The following is a 17,591-nucleotide window of genomic DNA, read 5'->3' on the forward strand; positions in this document are numbered from 1 at the left end:
AAAACTATTTGCCAAATCTGACCCTGACTCACAAATAGTTTCAGTTAACCCAAAACTGCATTTTTTGGGCAATAAACTACCTCTCTGAAAAATTTTGCCCAGCTCTAGTTGTGACAGATTTGATAAACAAATGCATAGATTATTAGTAACAATGTTTGATTGAACCCTAGGAAAAGAAAAGGTAAAAAAAATAAAATTGTCTGTCTTGGCTCTCTAGGGGTCTAACTTGACTGATATCTGCACACAACTCCTGCTTCAAGGGACTTTGTTGAAAATTTCAGCAGGAAACATCCAGGAGAGACTATTCTTTCTGTTCGATAACCTTCTGGTCTACTGCAAGCGGAAATCCAGGTGAGCCCCAGAGGCGGTAACAAGCCTATCATAGGACAATTCTTGTGAAGTGTATGTTTTCCGCTAGGGGAAAAAAGCAACTGCTGATCACCTACACTATCTCCCATTGGCCTCTAGGACCGAGTCATAGGTTTGTTATCTGTTCCTTTTGTATGCTTTTACTACTGTTGTTCATTCAGTCTCATGGCCATACAAAGTGCTGTACAACAGGATAAGTGTGCAGGCCAGTAATAGAGTCCCTGCCCTGAAAAATGTACAGTCTAAAGCAGTGTTTCTCAATTTCTTTCCACGCACGGAACCCTTGCGCGCCCATGCCATGCCCTCGGAACCCTTGCCCGCCCATGCCATACTGTCCGCTGAAAAGTCAAGGAAACCTTCCTCTTTTTGGCGGCGCACTTTCAGGGCCGTTTTTGGCGGCCCCCATCAGCTGTTCAGTGGCCCCATCAGCTGTTCGGCGGCGCGCGAGCAGCTGCTCGGCTGCACCATCAGCGGATCGGCGGCGTGTGAACAGCTGTTCGGCGGCACCAGATTTTTTTAGCATTCGGCGGCGCGGTACGGCTTCTTCGCGGAACCCTTCCGCTCAGCCCATGGAACCCTAGGGTTCCGCGGAACACCATTTGAGAACCACTGGTCTAAAGACATGAGCTGATACAGCACAGAAGAAACAGAGGAAGGTGTGGCCCTTCCAGTCTTCATTAGTAATGTGAATAAGGGCAACTCGCCAGTATTCATTGTGAGGTTGTTCCAAGCCTCAGCGGGCCGCATGAAAGAAGATATGAAGTCGGGAGAGGTCCGAGCAGACTAAAGGAAAAGTCCAGAGAGAATGGAAGGAGAAGAAAGGCCACAGGAGTATAGTGGGTCAGGAATTTTCTTATGGAACAGGTTTTTTTGATGGGAAATGCAGAAATGTTCTCTAGAAATGTGTCAGTTTTGACAAACTTCCACTGAAACGTAGGCTTGGTGTCCATGGAACCTTGCCTGGTGGGCCTTTGGGGGGATTGGCTTCCAGAGTCCACAGCTCTGGGGCAGTCCTACCATGAAGAGTGCTTCAGAGTTGGGGCTCCAAGGGCTCCCATGGTCTATGGCTGTGAGGCAGCACCCCCATGAGGACTGCCCCAGAGCCTGGGACCCCAAGGATTCCAGGTTCCTAGCCCCAGAGCTGTATGCATTACTTTCCCTTCTTTTCCTGGTAACACTAACTCTCCCATCTTGCCCCTTTATTGCCCTATTATTATTAACTATTATTATATGTTACTAATGTAGCATTGACAGCATTGTGCAAGGCTCTTCACAGATATAGCTACTACAGCAAGTAGTCCATGTTTTATTGACTTAACTCTTCTTTCAGCTTTCATTTCTTCCTTCGTGGCTCAAATCTCACTCCCACACCTTCCTCTTTCCCTAATTTTCCCTTCATTCTTCCGTCCTTGCTTCCTATCATATCCCCTCTGATAACCCTCCTCCATTTCCTCCACTTTTCTCTCCTTTTTCCCGTTACAAGTCAGTCCCGAAGGACGCCTCACCCTCAGAATGTTGCATCTGACCTTTTACTGCTTAGTTTCAGCCTGCCTAAGGCTCTCTCTTTCTCTCTCTCTCTCTCTCTTTGTAGTTCAGGTTGGTACAACCCCTCCCCTTATACACTTTTCCTGGAACACTAAGTTTTAGGAAACAAAATGTTCCCACTGCCTTTTAAGCAAGTCTCTCTGTTTTTACACAGCAGACATTTCTGAACTACTCTGTACTGTGGTTTGGGATTGGACAAGGCTGCTCTAACACATTGAGTTCCCCCAAAGGATCAGTGTTGTTTATCTTTCTGTAATAACATAACATGAACTGTCCAAATCTCCAAACTCTGATTTCCATTAAAAAGCAGAGTATTCTAAGAAGCCTTTGGGAATTTCATAATATGAAAGATATATTTAGGGACTACAGGGCTACTTTAATTTTGGATATTTCCCTTGTCTGGCTGCTATTTATAATCTGGTCCTGAGTGGAAATGAAAGTCTGTGCACTTGTGATAGCATTGTCAGCCAGCCAGCTGTATGAAAAACATCTGACACATTAATGGGATGCAGATTTTGTGAAAGTTAGAGCTGTCTACAGTGGTGCCTGGCATAAAGCCTAATGATCTGATTTTGATCTCACTTATGCTGATTTTAGCTGGTCTAACTCCATTGGCGTTACCCCTGATTTACTTCAGTGTTACTGAGATCAGAATCAGGCCCACAGCTTTCAGTAAAATGTCAACAGTAAGACAAAATGCCGCTGCTCCGTTTTGGAAAATATGGGGTCTCACTCTGGGGTAAATCAGAAGTAGATTTGCTGAGATCAGTGGAGTTACACCAATGTAAAATGGGTTTGGGATCAGAGTCAGGACCCAGATTTTTAAATGCAGGATTGCTGTTTGATCTTTTACAGAGGCCTAGCGAAGTCTGACAAACTGATGACACAGATTTTTGGGGCTGAGTATTATTTTGTTATGTTAGAAGCAGCCTCGTTTGCTGTTCACATTGAGTCCTGATGTCAGGAACAATATGCTTCATTTGGGGGAATGGGCTGTATATCCAAAGGTCTGCATCAGGGCTGTCAGGAGAGCTTCTCTTTTGAATCCCCTTCAGGAAATGATCTAATGGCTCTAAGATTTCAGCCCTTGTCAGTCTGTTTGCATGTACATATCTGGTCATCACCCAGATGTATTTATCACCAGTGCTAGTTGGAAAACAAAAGATAATGTTCACATAAATAAGGTGTCAGAGATAGGGGTAGGAGAGAATCACCAGTTTTTCATTTTAACAGAAATTCTCTGTCTAGCTCTTTATATCACAACATTATTTATGTCCATTGGGATCCTGACAAGTCACCATGGCTGTCCATTAATGTCACAGAGTTTGGATATCTGCCATCTTAAATGATGCTCATTTGACCAGTTTTGAGCTGGTTCATATAGCGGGGTTGTTTTTAAATATGAGAACCAATTCAAGCTCAGCAGATGCCAGCTGGGTAGTTTTAAACGTCTTCTGTGCATAAAGGCCCAGGACATAACAGTGAAAAGGCTTTCCTGGATTTTTAACAAGACACTTTCAATTTACTTTTGTAAATTTTTTGTAAAGACACTTTTGTAAATTGAATGATAAGGGTACAAACCCTGATGCAAAGGTTGCATCGATAGGGTTGTTACACCACAAGGATGTTGGTATGAATGTAACAGGCAGAGACTTTCAAAATGCATATAACAAACCATGTGATACTAGACTCTGTGTGTTTCATTACCAACTAGGAAATCAGAATGGATGTTCTGAAAGTTTCCAAAGACTGTCAAGCAAGCAGAAGCCAAATTTAACATTTTACATCAAAATTGTGTGACTGGAGGTTTTGTCAATAACCATGTGGAACTCAGCTGTGTCCACTGAAATCTGTGCTGACATTTCTGGTTGGTTCAAACCCACAACAAAGCAAAACTCAGAGAGTTCAAAATTCTCATTAAACCTTGCAAAATGCAGCTGTTGAACAGCTCTTTTTGCTACGCTGACAATATGGCATGGTTATTATTGGCATGTTGTGCAATAGAATAATTGAATTAATATATTACGTGGTCAGCTCCCCATGAAAAGTGAAATTGGAATAAAGTGGATGCAGGTGGCATGGTGGGTTTTTTTTTAGTCTTAATATATCTCAAATGGAGTGGAACTATTGCTTCTAGTGTTCATTAGATTTAAAGCAAGATATTTGTTATCAGCAATACTTGTTTTTCACTTGCAGAATTGGTAATAGTATAAATCCATCTTCCCCAGGTATTCATTACGTTAAATATATTATTTTTACTGCCTTGTTAATAGTTTCTTTCCCAGTTCCTAGTAAATTGAAAACAGGATTATTACAAATTATTTTAAAGATATTTAAAAAAAAACCCCAACACACTCACAAAATCCAAACTCTTCTTCTAGTCAAAGATAAAGGAGAGCTATTAACTGTATTTCTGATTCCTAATTGCAGAGTTACTGGGAAAAAGGCATCTAAACGTACCAAGTCAATCAATGGATCCCTCTATATCTTCAGGGGACGAATAAACACAGAGGTCATGGAAGTGGAGAATGTGGAAGATGGGACAGGTAAGGGACCAGTTATATCCTTCTAAGGACAGAGCATGTCCATATCCTCCCTGGGTAAACTGCAAAGTACAAAAATATTGCATCCAGTCGCAGTTTGAGTCCTTCCTTGGGGCTTTGGCTCAAGCCCTAGGTGAGCAGAACAAATTATTCTCTCTCCTTGTCATTTGGAATATTGTCCATTGTTACCCTGAGAATCAAGCCACTTAGAAAGGATTTGCTGCCGTGAATGAAATATGATCAGGTGTTACTGTCCTTGTGGGCTGGCACTGGAATCTGGCTTAGATAGAAAAGAACCAGCGGGTTCCGTTCAAACCCTAAGTTGCCAAAGCAGCACCTATTGCTGTTGAATTGAGTCATGGGTTGGTATTCTGTCCTTGAATCTAGGGGCAGGCTAAGGGGACAATGCAAGTGTCCCTATGTTCTGAATGCAAACATTCTTGCAGTGTAAGTAAGTGGTGGTGGAGCTAGTGGTTTCCCAGAAGGCTCAGAATGGAGACTCTTGACAAAAGAGCAGATTCTTTTCCACTCATAACATTTTAAAGCCAGATATTTTATTTAAAGCATTTTCATTTTAATGAGGCCCAGTTCTAAAGCATCACTAATTAGGCACCCTTTGGGGCTGAGGGCGAGGACCAGCTGGGCATGGAGACTGAAAGGGATTGACACTAGAAGAAGTTGCTGTAGGTCAGGGTTGTAGCAGATAAACCAGGCTGGTTCATAGATTCTGAGGCCAGAAGGGACCATTGTGATCATCTAGTCCAGCGGTTCTCAAACTATGGGATGGGCCTCCCAAGGGAGGCACCAGAATTTGTCAAGGGAGGCACTAGCTGTGTGGTTTTTTTTGTTTTTTTTTTTTAAAGAGCTCTGTCTGTCAGCCCCAGGTGGCTGCAGCTCGTACAGAAGGGATGTGCGCACCCAGGAGGCGGCGGGTAAAGGGGACAACCCGAGTCCCACTGGCCAGAGGTTGACAGCTGGAGCCCTGCCATGCAGGCTTGGGCTCTCCTTCTCCCCCCGACCATCCCTCACCAGGAGGCAGCTGGGGTCCAGCTGTCAGCCTTGGGGTGACAGCAGCACAGAAGTAAGGGTGGCAATGGGGCGCTAAGTCTGCTGTGAAAAGTGATATTGATGAATATTTCTTTTCATATTGCCTCCCTTCTGTGCTGCTGCTGATGTGGTGCTGCCTTTAGAGCTGAGCACCCGGCCAGCAGCTGCTGTCCTCCACTCTGTCTTCAGAGCTGGGTGGCGATATATGTACTTGGGGGTGGAGGAGTGGGGAGCGTAAATGGCTACAGATACAAAGAAGGGGGGGGGCACGATCAAATAAGTTTGAGAACCACTGATCTAGTCAGATCTCCTGTATAACACGGGACATAAGGAGAGCCCTGAATTAATCCCTGTTTGAACAAGAGGAGATCTCTTGGGAAAACACAGTGTGTACGTGTGTCTGTGTGTGGGAGAGTGTGTCACTTCCAGATGTGCATTGCCACTGCCTAACATGTGTCACTTGTGCTGGGGTGATGAGAGAATTTCAGTCTCTAGGGCTGTACTTTGACATTTTGCACTTTCCTTGGCAGGACATTGCGCTAAGGGATTGTCCGATATAAAATATAAACATATCAGTATTTTCATTCAAGCCATCGGTGAGCCACCTACAGACTTCCCCTGTTAACACGGCTCTTGCAATGAGACTTGCCCAGACTGGGGTGCTGCTCAGACATGGAATTCCCATTGCCATCACTGGGATTTCTGATTGTGGAGCAGTCACAGTTTCAGGCCCATAATGTACAAGAACCAAAGTTTTCAAACTTGGCTCACTAAAGATAGGCACCTACATGAGTACTAGACTTTCAGAGGAGCTAAGCACTCTCAGCTCCCATTGACTTCAGTAAGAACTGCAACTGTCCAGCACTTCTGAAATTCAGATAATTTAAATATGGAAATTTTGGCCAAAGTGTCGAAGGTTAATTTGTTTTCATTAAAGGGCCAGGCCTTCCATTCACAGTGTGGGCCGTGCTTTTTGTTTCTGCAGCAGATTACCACAGCAACGGCTACACGGTGACTAATGGCTGGAAGATACACAACACTGCCAAAAACAAATGGTTTGTCTGCATGGCCAAGACGGCAGAGGACAAACAGAAATGGCTGGATGCTATAATCAAGGAAAGGGAACAGAGAGAAAGTAAGTGGATGGCAAATCTTCTAACAGCACTGAATGAATCAAACAGGAGAGAGACTGTGTGTGTTAACGTGTGTACATATCTGGGTGTGTGTGTACATTTTTGGGTGCCTATGAATGTGTCAGAGGGAGAGAGAAGCTGTTCTAGTTTCTTAAAGTTTTTCCTCCATGTGATGGTGGCTTTTTAATGGCTAACTTTAATAACAAGAGAATCAAGTGATTAGAAGCAGCTACTTCTTAATTTACCCGTAGACATTTTAATGCTCATGCGTCATTATATTTACAGGAATCAAACTGTCCGTTTGTTTCATGCACTTTGAAATGTTGTCTTTACTTAATTGAGGTATAAATCTTTAGTTGTAAATAGAGTCTGCAAGGGGGAAGAGAGGGGAAACAGCCTTTTGCCAGGCACTAGTATAGACTCATCCTTATAAGGAGTCAACCTAAAAGTTTCTGGACTGTGCATTCAGATAAAACAATTCAAGGAAAACATCTTTGGGAATGTTTGGGCTTCTAAGACTAGGACAAATCTCTGCAAATGTTTGTGTCACTTTTATCCTTCTAGAACTGAACAACTGACATGGTTGTCTATAGAACTGCTCTGTGAGAGAGAGATAAGGTCTATGGAGCCTAAACACAGGACTGGGAGCCAGGAATCCTTGAGTGAAGAGGTCCTGACGCTGACTCCCTCTGTAGCCTCTGACAAGTTATTTGACTACTCAGCCTGTGTCCCTGTCTACAGAAGGGGAGCAATAAATCACTGGCAGCGGTGTTGATAGTTAACATTTATAAAGCACTTTGGAGGTTATGAGCCTGACTTTTAGAAGTGTCCTCCCATTTTGCAGGCACTGTTTTGTGGGTGCAGTCAGTCTCATTTACAGCAATAGCTACCTGATACTAACTGAGGCCAGTCTGAGACCCCTTTCATACCTAGGCCCTATAAACGTTCAGTGACACTGGTTTTCACTAGAAATTTCAAAGGATTTTAAGGGATCTGGACACCCAAACTCCATTGAAATGTAATTGGAGTTAGGTGCCTAAATCCCTTAGGCTGCTTTGGAACTCCCAGCCCTAATTGTTATACTACAATACTTTACTGCATAATAAAATACATGCAGTGCAGTGCAGCACAATGCAATACAAATGACAGTTTGTCTGTTATCTTGGAATACAAGAATCATTTATAATGTGCCTTATCAGATATGAATGCCAAGGTATCTGCCAATAATAGCAAGGAAACCAACTTCAGAATACTTTTCAGCCATAGCATAAATGAAAGTGAACTCCTAACCTCAGGCTGAAATCATTAAGAAAGAGAATATCCCTGAAGGCCAACAAGAGAGTTTTAACTTTGTAAAAAATGTTTCTAACCATTAGAGACTGAGAGTTGCTAATCAATCCTGCATCACATTCTAACAGAGGGAACCTGCTGTGCTATGTTAGCATTTTTAATTTAAAAAAATGAAGTTCCTGGCTCCCAGGTCTGTGTTCAGAACACTAGATCACACCACATTAAAGATCTGGGAACTCTTCATTTCAGATGAAATTCTTGTTTTATGGGCAATTTGCTGCTTTGTGAAAATTCCTGTGCATCAGGTTTAAAAAAAAAAAAAAAGAGCCAGGAGGAGAAAGGTTTAATAAGAAACAAAAGAGATAGGATGAGACTAACAGATCCACTGTTAAATAAATAGTTGGGTAGGGGAGAGGAGAGCCAGTCATCAGGATGATTGGGGACAAAGCAGAACCACAGGAACAGTTAAAAATTAGAGTATTCTAATAGTATGGGCTCTTTGCTGGTGTATGTGAGATGTCTGCAGATCTGAGCTGTTTTTATCCACACGCACACATTATATATAACATCATATTATACGTTACATAATGTTACAGCCTTTATCCAGGTGACAGTAAATACCAGAAACCTATAGTAGAGAAAGCATGCAACATACACATTGTTTCCACTTCTCTCTCAGAGAATTGCTGATGTCTCATGGAAAGCTTAAAAAAACCATTCTGCTTCGACACAGACTCCAATTCTGTAGCCTTGATCCAAAATTGTTGGTCACTCTTTGATAATTATGGCCTCATCCATTGTGTATCACAGTGTGTCCTTCTGTAAAGCAGGGGAAATACTACTTTCCTACTTTGAGGCCATGGCATGAAACGTGATATTTGTAGAATGCTTTTAGATCCTCAAGTGGAAAGTGCTAGAGAAATCCTTCCAAACAATGAATTATCAGGTGAAGTCCTTCCAAACAATGAATCCTGACTCAGGTGAAGAATCATCTGTAGGGGGTAGCTGAATCCTTAACAACAACAAGAAATATAGAACAAAATTCATAGGAAAAAATACAGAAAATGTTGGTGAAGGAAGCAGAATTATTTTTAATGGAAAGTTTCTCAAAGTTTTCCGTGCAGCAGCCACTTCTATGACTTTTTTTTTCTGCTGCTTTTCATCATCCTGGTTTATGATGTGGCAGCCGATGACAGGAACTCTGGATAAACACGGTTATCATGGCAGACATTCCAGACCTTATTGGAAAGCTTCATTTGACTCAGAGTACTTGCAAGGTCATAGAGCTATCAGTGTTTGGATTAGAAACTGTGGTGAGCTTCCCAATTCTGTGTGATCCTGGAATGAGCAGTGTAGAATGTGCATTCCAGTCTGCTGTTTACATCAGAGCTCGGGGAATTCAGTGATGCAAGACCAGAATGAAACGTGTACTATTACACCGGCTGTTTTCTATCACAAATTCACATTGCAAATTAGCTTTGGTTACACATGATAGCATGCATATTTGAGTCAGATCATGGGATGGGGGGAGGTAGCACTAAGCCAGGAGTTTTGCAGAACCAAAACCTCGAGGCAGATATTGGGTATATTAAACAAATGCTACTTTGCATGATGAAAAGTTATATAAGATGCTCATTTCTTAAGCACATGTACCAAATCTATGAAACAAATGCAATAACCATTTGAAAAAAACTCGAAGGCAGTGTGGTGAGTAATTGATGGCCATCAGGGCTGTTAATGTTTGTTCAGCTTTAGTTCTTCAAGCATAAAATAAGGCTAGAAGGGGTAAATTGTGCATCCTTTAGAGATAATTATGTCTCTTCTCTATCAAACTAGCCTTTCAGGCTGTTGCTTTAGTCTATAAAGTGAATATATTAGCGGTGAAAGGTGCCAGAATAAAATAAGTGGAAAACTAAGTTCTCTGTTCATTGCCAGACAGGTGCAGTACAGACAACAGCACATTCCCTCCATGCTCTGTCTCTCTTCTCGCTGCCCCCCAATGTGCCTTAACCCTCAACACCAGGGGCAAGAAATGAGGATGGTTTCCATGGCCTTCCATAAGATAAGATAAGAGAGCTGGGAAATGCCAGCTGTGATGTGGATGCATGTTCACTAGGAGCTAGAGTCAGAGCAACAGGTTCATTTCAGACCAGCTGGTCTGAATGTTGTGACTTTTCAGTCAGGCTTAAACTGGGCCACATGCAAACTGACAGCTGGGAGATGACAGTCTTCACATAACCACTCCCCTAAGTCATCCTGTACCCCTTCAGCTGATTGCTTGATATGGTAGCCAAAGTATATCCTCTAGCACAGGAGCGTTCATAAACAGCTTGTTTATTGGTGATAGGCTGAGGGAACATATCTAGATTGGGTTCAAGTCAAGGTCTGGATTTAGTGTCCACAGAATTTTGGCTCCCAATGATGGAAGTCTCTCAAAATCATCTATTTTGACAAGATTTCTGTCATCTTCAACAAAGTTTTGTGTTTGTTCCAGTGGGGACAGCACCAGGAATGATGCATTTGTGTGTTTGTTCCAACTTGTGCATGGTCTCAGTGGATGTTCCTGAGAACATTGCACTATGTGGGGTGTGATGGGGCCTTGTGTTTGGGGCCCTTTGTTTCTGAGCTGGTGAGCTCTATGGCAAACAGAGAAGAAAGACTGCAGACTTCACCTGCTCACTGAATCACCTATCACTTTTGCATCCAGATTGTGAAAGGGCCCATTTTTCCAATAAAGACTCTGCCATAAACTTTTCACTTTCTATGTGGCTGCTTCTCTGTGTATGTGGCTGGCCTCAACTTTTGGCTTTGAGCGAATAATGATGGCAAGGATCTGAGGGAAGCCCTGCTTTGTATTCCAGGTCTCAAACTGGGGATGGAGAGGGATGCATACGTCATGATTGCAGAGAAAGGCGAGAAGCTGTATCACATGATGATGACCAAGAAAGTGAACCTGATCAAAGACAGGAGGAGAAAATTAAGCAATGTTCCCAAGTGTTTTCTTGGCAAGTAAGTGGTGTTTGGATTGAAAAGGCCTTTCATGCCAATTAACAGAAGGGACTATGGGTTTTCTGTGGATGGTATTGTGAGGGCAGATCAGACATGCTTTGACTGGGCTTAATTGGAAACCCCCATTACAAGTGCAATTTATTAAAATTAATCATGAATTCCTATTTAGTGCTCTGCACAGACTACACAAGTGTAGCACATTCCACTGTGAAATAATTCACAACAATTATTTCAGGTAGGCAGCAAGGAGTAAGAAAAAGAGCCTAAACCCCCAGTTTCCCAGTGCCTTTGATAGCCCACCTGTGTACCCTTTTGTTCAGAAGGGGATGCTTAATGGACAATGTTTGAACCCAGTAGCTACCCCAGCCTCAAATCTAGAGTGTGTTCATTTACTTGTTGCTGCAACAGAGACAATGTAATTTGAACAAGAGACCTCATGTCTTGGGCAGAAGTAAGGGATAAAAAGGACTTTTCTATGGGAGAAAACTCTTTCAGACAGGCTAGACATTAGGAAATAATTCTGACCCATCACAGAGATCATGTCTTGGAAGAGACACTGTGGAGGTGCCAGAGCACCATTACAGGAGGCATTCAAGGAGAGATTAGATAAGGCCCTAGTTGGACTATTGTAGGGAAATGTCCTGCACAGCTCAGAGGGAATCAGAGTTGGTGACCTGAGAAGACTTTTCCGACTCAGCTGCCTATGGTTGAAATTATCAGCTGGAAAAAAATAATTTTGAGAGACAGCTTATCCAGCTACTTCCCCTCTCTCCTGCTCCCAGTCACTGTAATGAGGCGGTTTGCATGCATCAGCCCTTGATGTATGTGAAGTGGAAGTGATGCACTGTCTTTATGCCTGACAGAAGGCTGTCTTGAAGGACAGGCTGGTATTCCTGGTAGAGTAAGAGCTTTTGGCTCCTTTTTATTTTTGCTAGAGTCACATGGAAAGCTTTGGGCTCTGGATGTGAGGTGTGTTCTAGTATTTCTCAGTTTATGCACAACAAGAAGTGCAGGACCAAAAGATTGTGTTCTCACAATACTGGGTCCCGTATTTTATCTAGTTCCAAAAGTCATACATGGAATTTCCTGGTCAGTCCTTTTCTTTTTAAACATATTCCTTTTTGTATTTTAAATATTTCACACTCTCTTCTGCTCATTACCCTCAATCCAGCCTGGTAACAGCCCTGATATTCCACTCTTGGAAACCTGATGCAGCTCTGCCAATGCCCCACAATCCTGATCTGTACCATCCCCCCATCCTAGGACCCGCTACCTACCAATGCACCTTAATCCTGAACTCTCACGTCCCTCTTGTTTCATTCATAATGCCACTTTTCTCCATAAAAAGTTGCTTTGCCAGTGCACTTCAGCCTTTACCGAAAGGAACTTTGTTCTTTCAGTCCTGGGCCCCCGTCACAGCTCAGCCAAAACTTTCTAATCCTAACCTTTTGCAAACTTGCCGTTCCATTCCTGGGTTACCCCATAGCAATTCATTTCAATTGCAACCTGCATATTTGCCTTCTATTCCAGCCCAGGATCTCAAAGAAGACGTTATTGTCATGTTGAATTGTGCCTGTGTGTTTGGTGGTTTTGTGGTGCAGGCAGGTGTCAGCTGCGAATAAAACGGATGCTGCTAAACTAATTTCACTCCTGACCTTAGACTATCTCACAGCATCCTATGGCACTAGAGCAATAGCTTTAAATGATTCCAGGAAGAAAGTGTGGATGTGGAGGGAAAAGCTAGTACTGATGTGGCATGAAATAGCCATAATTATCTCCAACACCATGGTCTTATGAGTTATAGAAATATCAAGTGTATTTATTTATAGGACTCTCTATGGAATTTGATTCTAAGGAATGATTTATTAGAAAGTAAATCCACTTTGCTAAATCCACTTTCTCTTCAGGTGTACCGGCAGACCAGGCAGGCATGCAAATAATCATACTCTGAAAGGGATGCTTTAGTGCCAGGAATGCATTTGATACAGTGATTGCTTTTTGCACGTTTTTTCAGCACCACAGTAAATTGCTCAAATGACCTTGAACTTTATTGAGCTTTGCAATGTAGAGGGGTTAGCAACTATAGAAGATTTCAGACGTGTCTGGGCAGATTGGAACAACCCAGATGGGTTGGAAAGATTTTTCTGAGACCATGTCTACACTTGCCATGATTCGGAAACAGTCGACGGGAGATACATGGAGTAGCTTGCTTTCAGAGGGGTAGCCATGTTAGTCTGTATACAGCAAAAACAACAAGAGTTCTACAGCACTTTAAAGACTAACAAATTTAATTTCAGCAGCCATAAGCTTTCGTGAGCTTCAGCTCACTTCCTCAGATGCAGTTGGTAGAAATGATACAGCAAATAGGTAACACACGTAGTAGGCAACATATACATATCCAAAGGCATAGATAACAATGGGGTAGGTGGATAAAAGCCGGGTACTTGAGGCCTAATTACAGCCATTGAGTAGGAGGTGAGAATGGGTGATCAGAGCAAATTACTTCTTGTAATGAGATAGCCATTCCAAATCCCTGTTTAAACCCAGTTTGAATGTGTCAAGTTTGCAGATAATTTCTAACTCAGCAGTTTCTCTTTCAAGTCTGTTTTTGAAGTTTTTTTGGAGAAGTACAGCAACTTTCAGGTAGCTTGCGTATCTCCTGTCGACTTCCTGACTTCTACTTACTGCAGTGTTTTCAGTTTGCTGTGCCGACAGGAAATGCCCTCCCATCGACGCAACGTTATTCCACCTGGCGGAGGTGGATTAGTAGCGTCGATTTCCGGGTCAGTTGAGCGGGTCTCCACTTCTGCTCAATCAATCCGGATAAATCGATCTAGTGTAGACATAACTTGAGCATTTCTTGAGGAGCAGAAACCCGGTAGCATCAGAGGCATGGTTGGGAAAGAGGATGTGGCTGTCAGAACTTAGAAATAAGGCTACTCTAAATTATGCTGGGGGCAAACCAGGGATCCGACAGGTGCCAAGGAGGCTTATGGTAAGCTTTGCCCACTTCCCAACGCCATTTGAGCTGAGCAGAGCTGAGTATCTGGTTCACAGTTTCCATTTACGCTGAGTCAAAAGTTTCTAAGCATCCTCTTGCCCCAGCATCTAAGTTAGCCATCTATACCACTTTCCACCTATTGAAGTGACAAGTGAAATGAGTGACCGCATATTTAGGGATTTAAAGTTCATTTTATTAAATAGAAAAGGCAGGATTACAGGTGATTCCTTCGCGAGGCTAAGTTTAAATACCAAGGGCTAGGTTCTGCTCTCACACAGGTGCATACAACTAACACTGAAGTCATGTATGTAGTAGAATATGACCCTAATGACATTCCAAAATAGCACTAAAGACATTTGTGGTAGGCACTGAACTTCAGTACTTTAAGGTCGATTTAGCTCTGTGCTGGGCCTTTGGCTGAACTCTACTTATGTGACTGCAAAATTACATGCATGTTCCATTGTATCCCTCTGGCATAGCTCCCAGTAGCCTTTGCAGGTGCAAATGATACACTTCTGTGCTAAAGCAGTGATTCTCAGCCTTTCCAGACTACCGTACTCCTTTCAGGAGTCTGATTTGTCTCGTGTACCCTACGTTTCACCTCACTTATAAACTACTTGTTTACAAAATCAGACATAAAACTACAAAAGTGTCACAGCACACTATTACTGAAAAATTGCTTACTTTCTCATTTTTACCATATAATTATAAAAGAAATTGATTGGAATATAAATATTGTACTTACATTTCAGTGTATAGTATATAGAATAGTATAAACAAGTCTTTGTATGAAATTTTAGTTTGTACTGACTTCGGTACTGCTTTTTATTTAGCCTGTTGTAACACTAGGCAAATATCTAGAGGAGTTGATGTAACTCCCTGGAAGACCCCCTGGTTGAGAACCACTGTGCTAAAGGGTATGTGTAAAGATTAGAATGTGCAAAGGTGTTTGCAGCTGCAAAATACAGGTGCATACTTGCCAGTGCACAAGTTTGTGTATGCACAAATAAAAGCAGAGGCTAGAAGACAGGCACCTAATATTTTGAGGAAAGAGTATGTGAAATGACTCCTGTATGGAGAGACAAACACTCGGAACTCCTCTTGGAGCCCAGGAGATCCTTTGCTTTCCCCCATGGACTGAAGATGAAGAAGGGAGAGATGTGTCTTTTCCATGAGTCAGTCAACGTTGCTCCTTGTCATCCTGATGGGATCACTAGCAAATGAAATGAGTAACTGAGCCCAAGGGACCCCATGAGAGACTGAATTAGACACTGAAGATCTAGTGTTCAAACACTGTTAGTGCACAATTTAACATGCAATTAAATTGCAGACTAAGTTACCTGCAACATTATTATCTTTGTGCAGGGAAGTCATAGAAATCAAGTAATTGTGTGTGCAAATGGTCATTCAGCTGTCTCCCTGGCCCTTTGCACATGCTGTTACCTGATCTCCTTATGCATTTGCAGTAACAGAATCCCCATACCTACAAATTCCAGGTTAAAATTCCATCATCCTGTAAACTTCTTGATTTTCCTTCTTTGGCTTCAAACAGATGTTTTTTGGCAACAGTCCAGCATATGCTAATATTTCTGGATCATATTCTTCTCAGAGTGTATTAAGCCTAAAGAGCAAACACTTACTAATTTTGCTTGAGAACCAAATGCCACAGAAATCTTAAAGTAGCACGTAAGAAAACTATCTCGCATTGCTAAAGGCTTCAGAGTCTTGGGAGCAGCATTCAGTTATTTTTCTCCATCAGCTCTTAGTTTTATACTTAAAGAGAATTATTTTATATTGGGGAGTCCCAGCAAACTCCAGAGATCTAGTTCTAAATGAAAAAAGCAATAGCTGAAAGGGCTGCAGTGTCCCACTCAGATCTCATGACAGATCCTCAGCGGTATACATTTTCATAGCGCAAGTCAATGAACAGTTTGTACCAACTGAGGGTCTGCCCCCTGATGTCTAAACACGGTTTCACCCTTTGGTCTGTATGTCTGAAAAGGGGCACACCACTGGTAATTAGGTAGCACAGCTCCTATTCCCAGTAATAGGAGTGGAGCATCTGATTCCCACCCATCTCTCTGCTAGTTTATTTCCTTATTCAGAATCACTAGGAGACCAAGGAGGCTTCCCTTTTAAAATGCTGGGCTTGATACATCACTGTTTTACTCCAGTCTTAGGTGTTTTACAAAACTGTTGGTTTCCATGGGATTACGCTGGTGTAATGAGTCAGTCCTTCTGCTTTTTGCCATTACAATTACATGGTAGTCCCACAACAAGCTGAAGCTGTTTTTTTGCTCGTGTTCTAAAAGCAAAATAGTTACACTACCTGCGGCTGGGATGAGTCAGCCCATGATAAACTCAGAAAGCCTAAAAATACTGCATTCAGAGCCCATAATTGGAGGCATGGATGCTGGTTCTGATAAGCAACAATCCTTCACAAATTGGCAGGCACCCAACTGGTTTATTGAACTCAGATTTCCCATATGTTGCTCTGCTTTCAAATATTCCTTTTGTTCTTTTCGATAAATTTTACACATTCTGCAGTCCCTGATTAAACTGACAAACTTGCTAGGTCCCCCCAGGGCATTGGCAATGTCCCATCATCAGGCTGGCAAAGTTTATAGTTTCTGTACATACTGCCTCTCCAGCTGAGTCACACACTACACAGCCATCTGTATTCACAAGTTTGCCTCTGCTCATGTTGGCAGCTCTGCCTTCATCATATAAACAAACTCTGTATCAGAGCACCATGGTTCATCTGCCCACTCAGAATTAGTATCCCTCATTTCATCAACATCTAGTGACGTAGGAGGGTTAATCATGTATTTATAAACTGGGCCCTGGCTTTAATGTAGTGACCCTAACTTAGCGTATCAACAGGACTTGAACTCAGTCTGAGTCTCCTCTCATTTACACTGATGTAACTCCATTAAAGCTGATGGAGTTATACCAGTGCAAAACCAGAGAGGGAGGAAAATCAGACCCAATGAAGTAAGAGGAATATATCTAATTAATTCAAGCCCTGGACATCGCTTTGAGGGATACCAGAGTAAAAATATCATCATTTCCCTAGCTGCATGATTTATTGTTTTTTAAGGGCATCAATAAACCTTCCTTTCCTGCTCTCATTTGGGTGTCTGGAGTACTCATTAAAATAAGCCTCTGTTGTAGCCCTTTTTTGATACAACTGGACCTTCTTTCCCTGGATGTCTGCTACTTATGGAGAATTAAGGGAAATGTTCCCCACAGGAAACATGCTTCATCTGCAGAGCATTTCCTACAGAAATGTAGAAAATCCAGCTATCTAGAAGAGGCGTCATCATTCCCTTCTGTGTACTGTAGCCGAAGTGTCGTGTAGATGTTAATGTGTTGCTTCAAGGAGAGAGTCACCTGTGGTTGGTTAATGTCTGGCAGAGACACATTTGCTTGCCCTTAGGGGAGCGAGCTAATTGCTTTTGCTGTTCTATTTCCCCTGGCAGTGAGTTTGTATCCTGGCTCATGGAGATTGGGGAGATAAGCAAACCAGAGGAAGGGGTCAACTTGGGACAAGCGCTGTTGGAAAATGGCATCATTCATCATGGTGAGTGCTCTGTGTCACAGCAAGATGCCAGATCTGGCAGTTGTTCATATGACATTCAAACAGCTTCCCTC

At 42.5% G+C, this 17,591-nt stretch overlaps 1 protein-coding gene across 1 annotated transcript in view; it reads left to right on the forward strand.

The window, feature by feature from the left end:
- Positions 1 to 17,591, forward strand: part of PREX1 (phosphatidylinositol-3,4,5-trisphosphate dependent Rac exchange factor 1) — a 203,145-nt gene that overhangs the window by 113,093 nt on the left and 72,461 nt on the right. The window contains exons 8-12 of the mRNA XM_067554278.1: positions 218 to 351; positions 4,345 to 4,460; positions 6,490 to 6,639; positions 10,789 to 10,936; positions 17,420 to 17,520. Coding sequence (XP_067410379.1) covers positions 218 to 351; positions 4,345 to 4,460; positions 6,490 to 6,639; positions 10,789 to 10,936; positions 17,420 to 17,520 — 649 coding nt within the window. The remainder of the gene's footprint in view (positions 1 to 217; positions 352 to 4,344; positions 4,461 to 6,489; positions 6,640 to 10,788; positions 10,937 to 17,419; positions 17,521 to 17,591) is intronic.

This window comes from Emydura macquarii, unplaced genomic scaffold (assembly GCF_026122565.2).
Source record: "Emydura macquarii macquarii isolate MOO-44397 ecotype Brisbane River unplaced genomic scaffold, CSIRO-AGI_Emac_v2 contig_1483, whole genome shotgun sequence".
NCBI lineage: Eukaryota > Metazoa > Chordata > Testudines > Chelidae > Emydura > Emydura macquarii.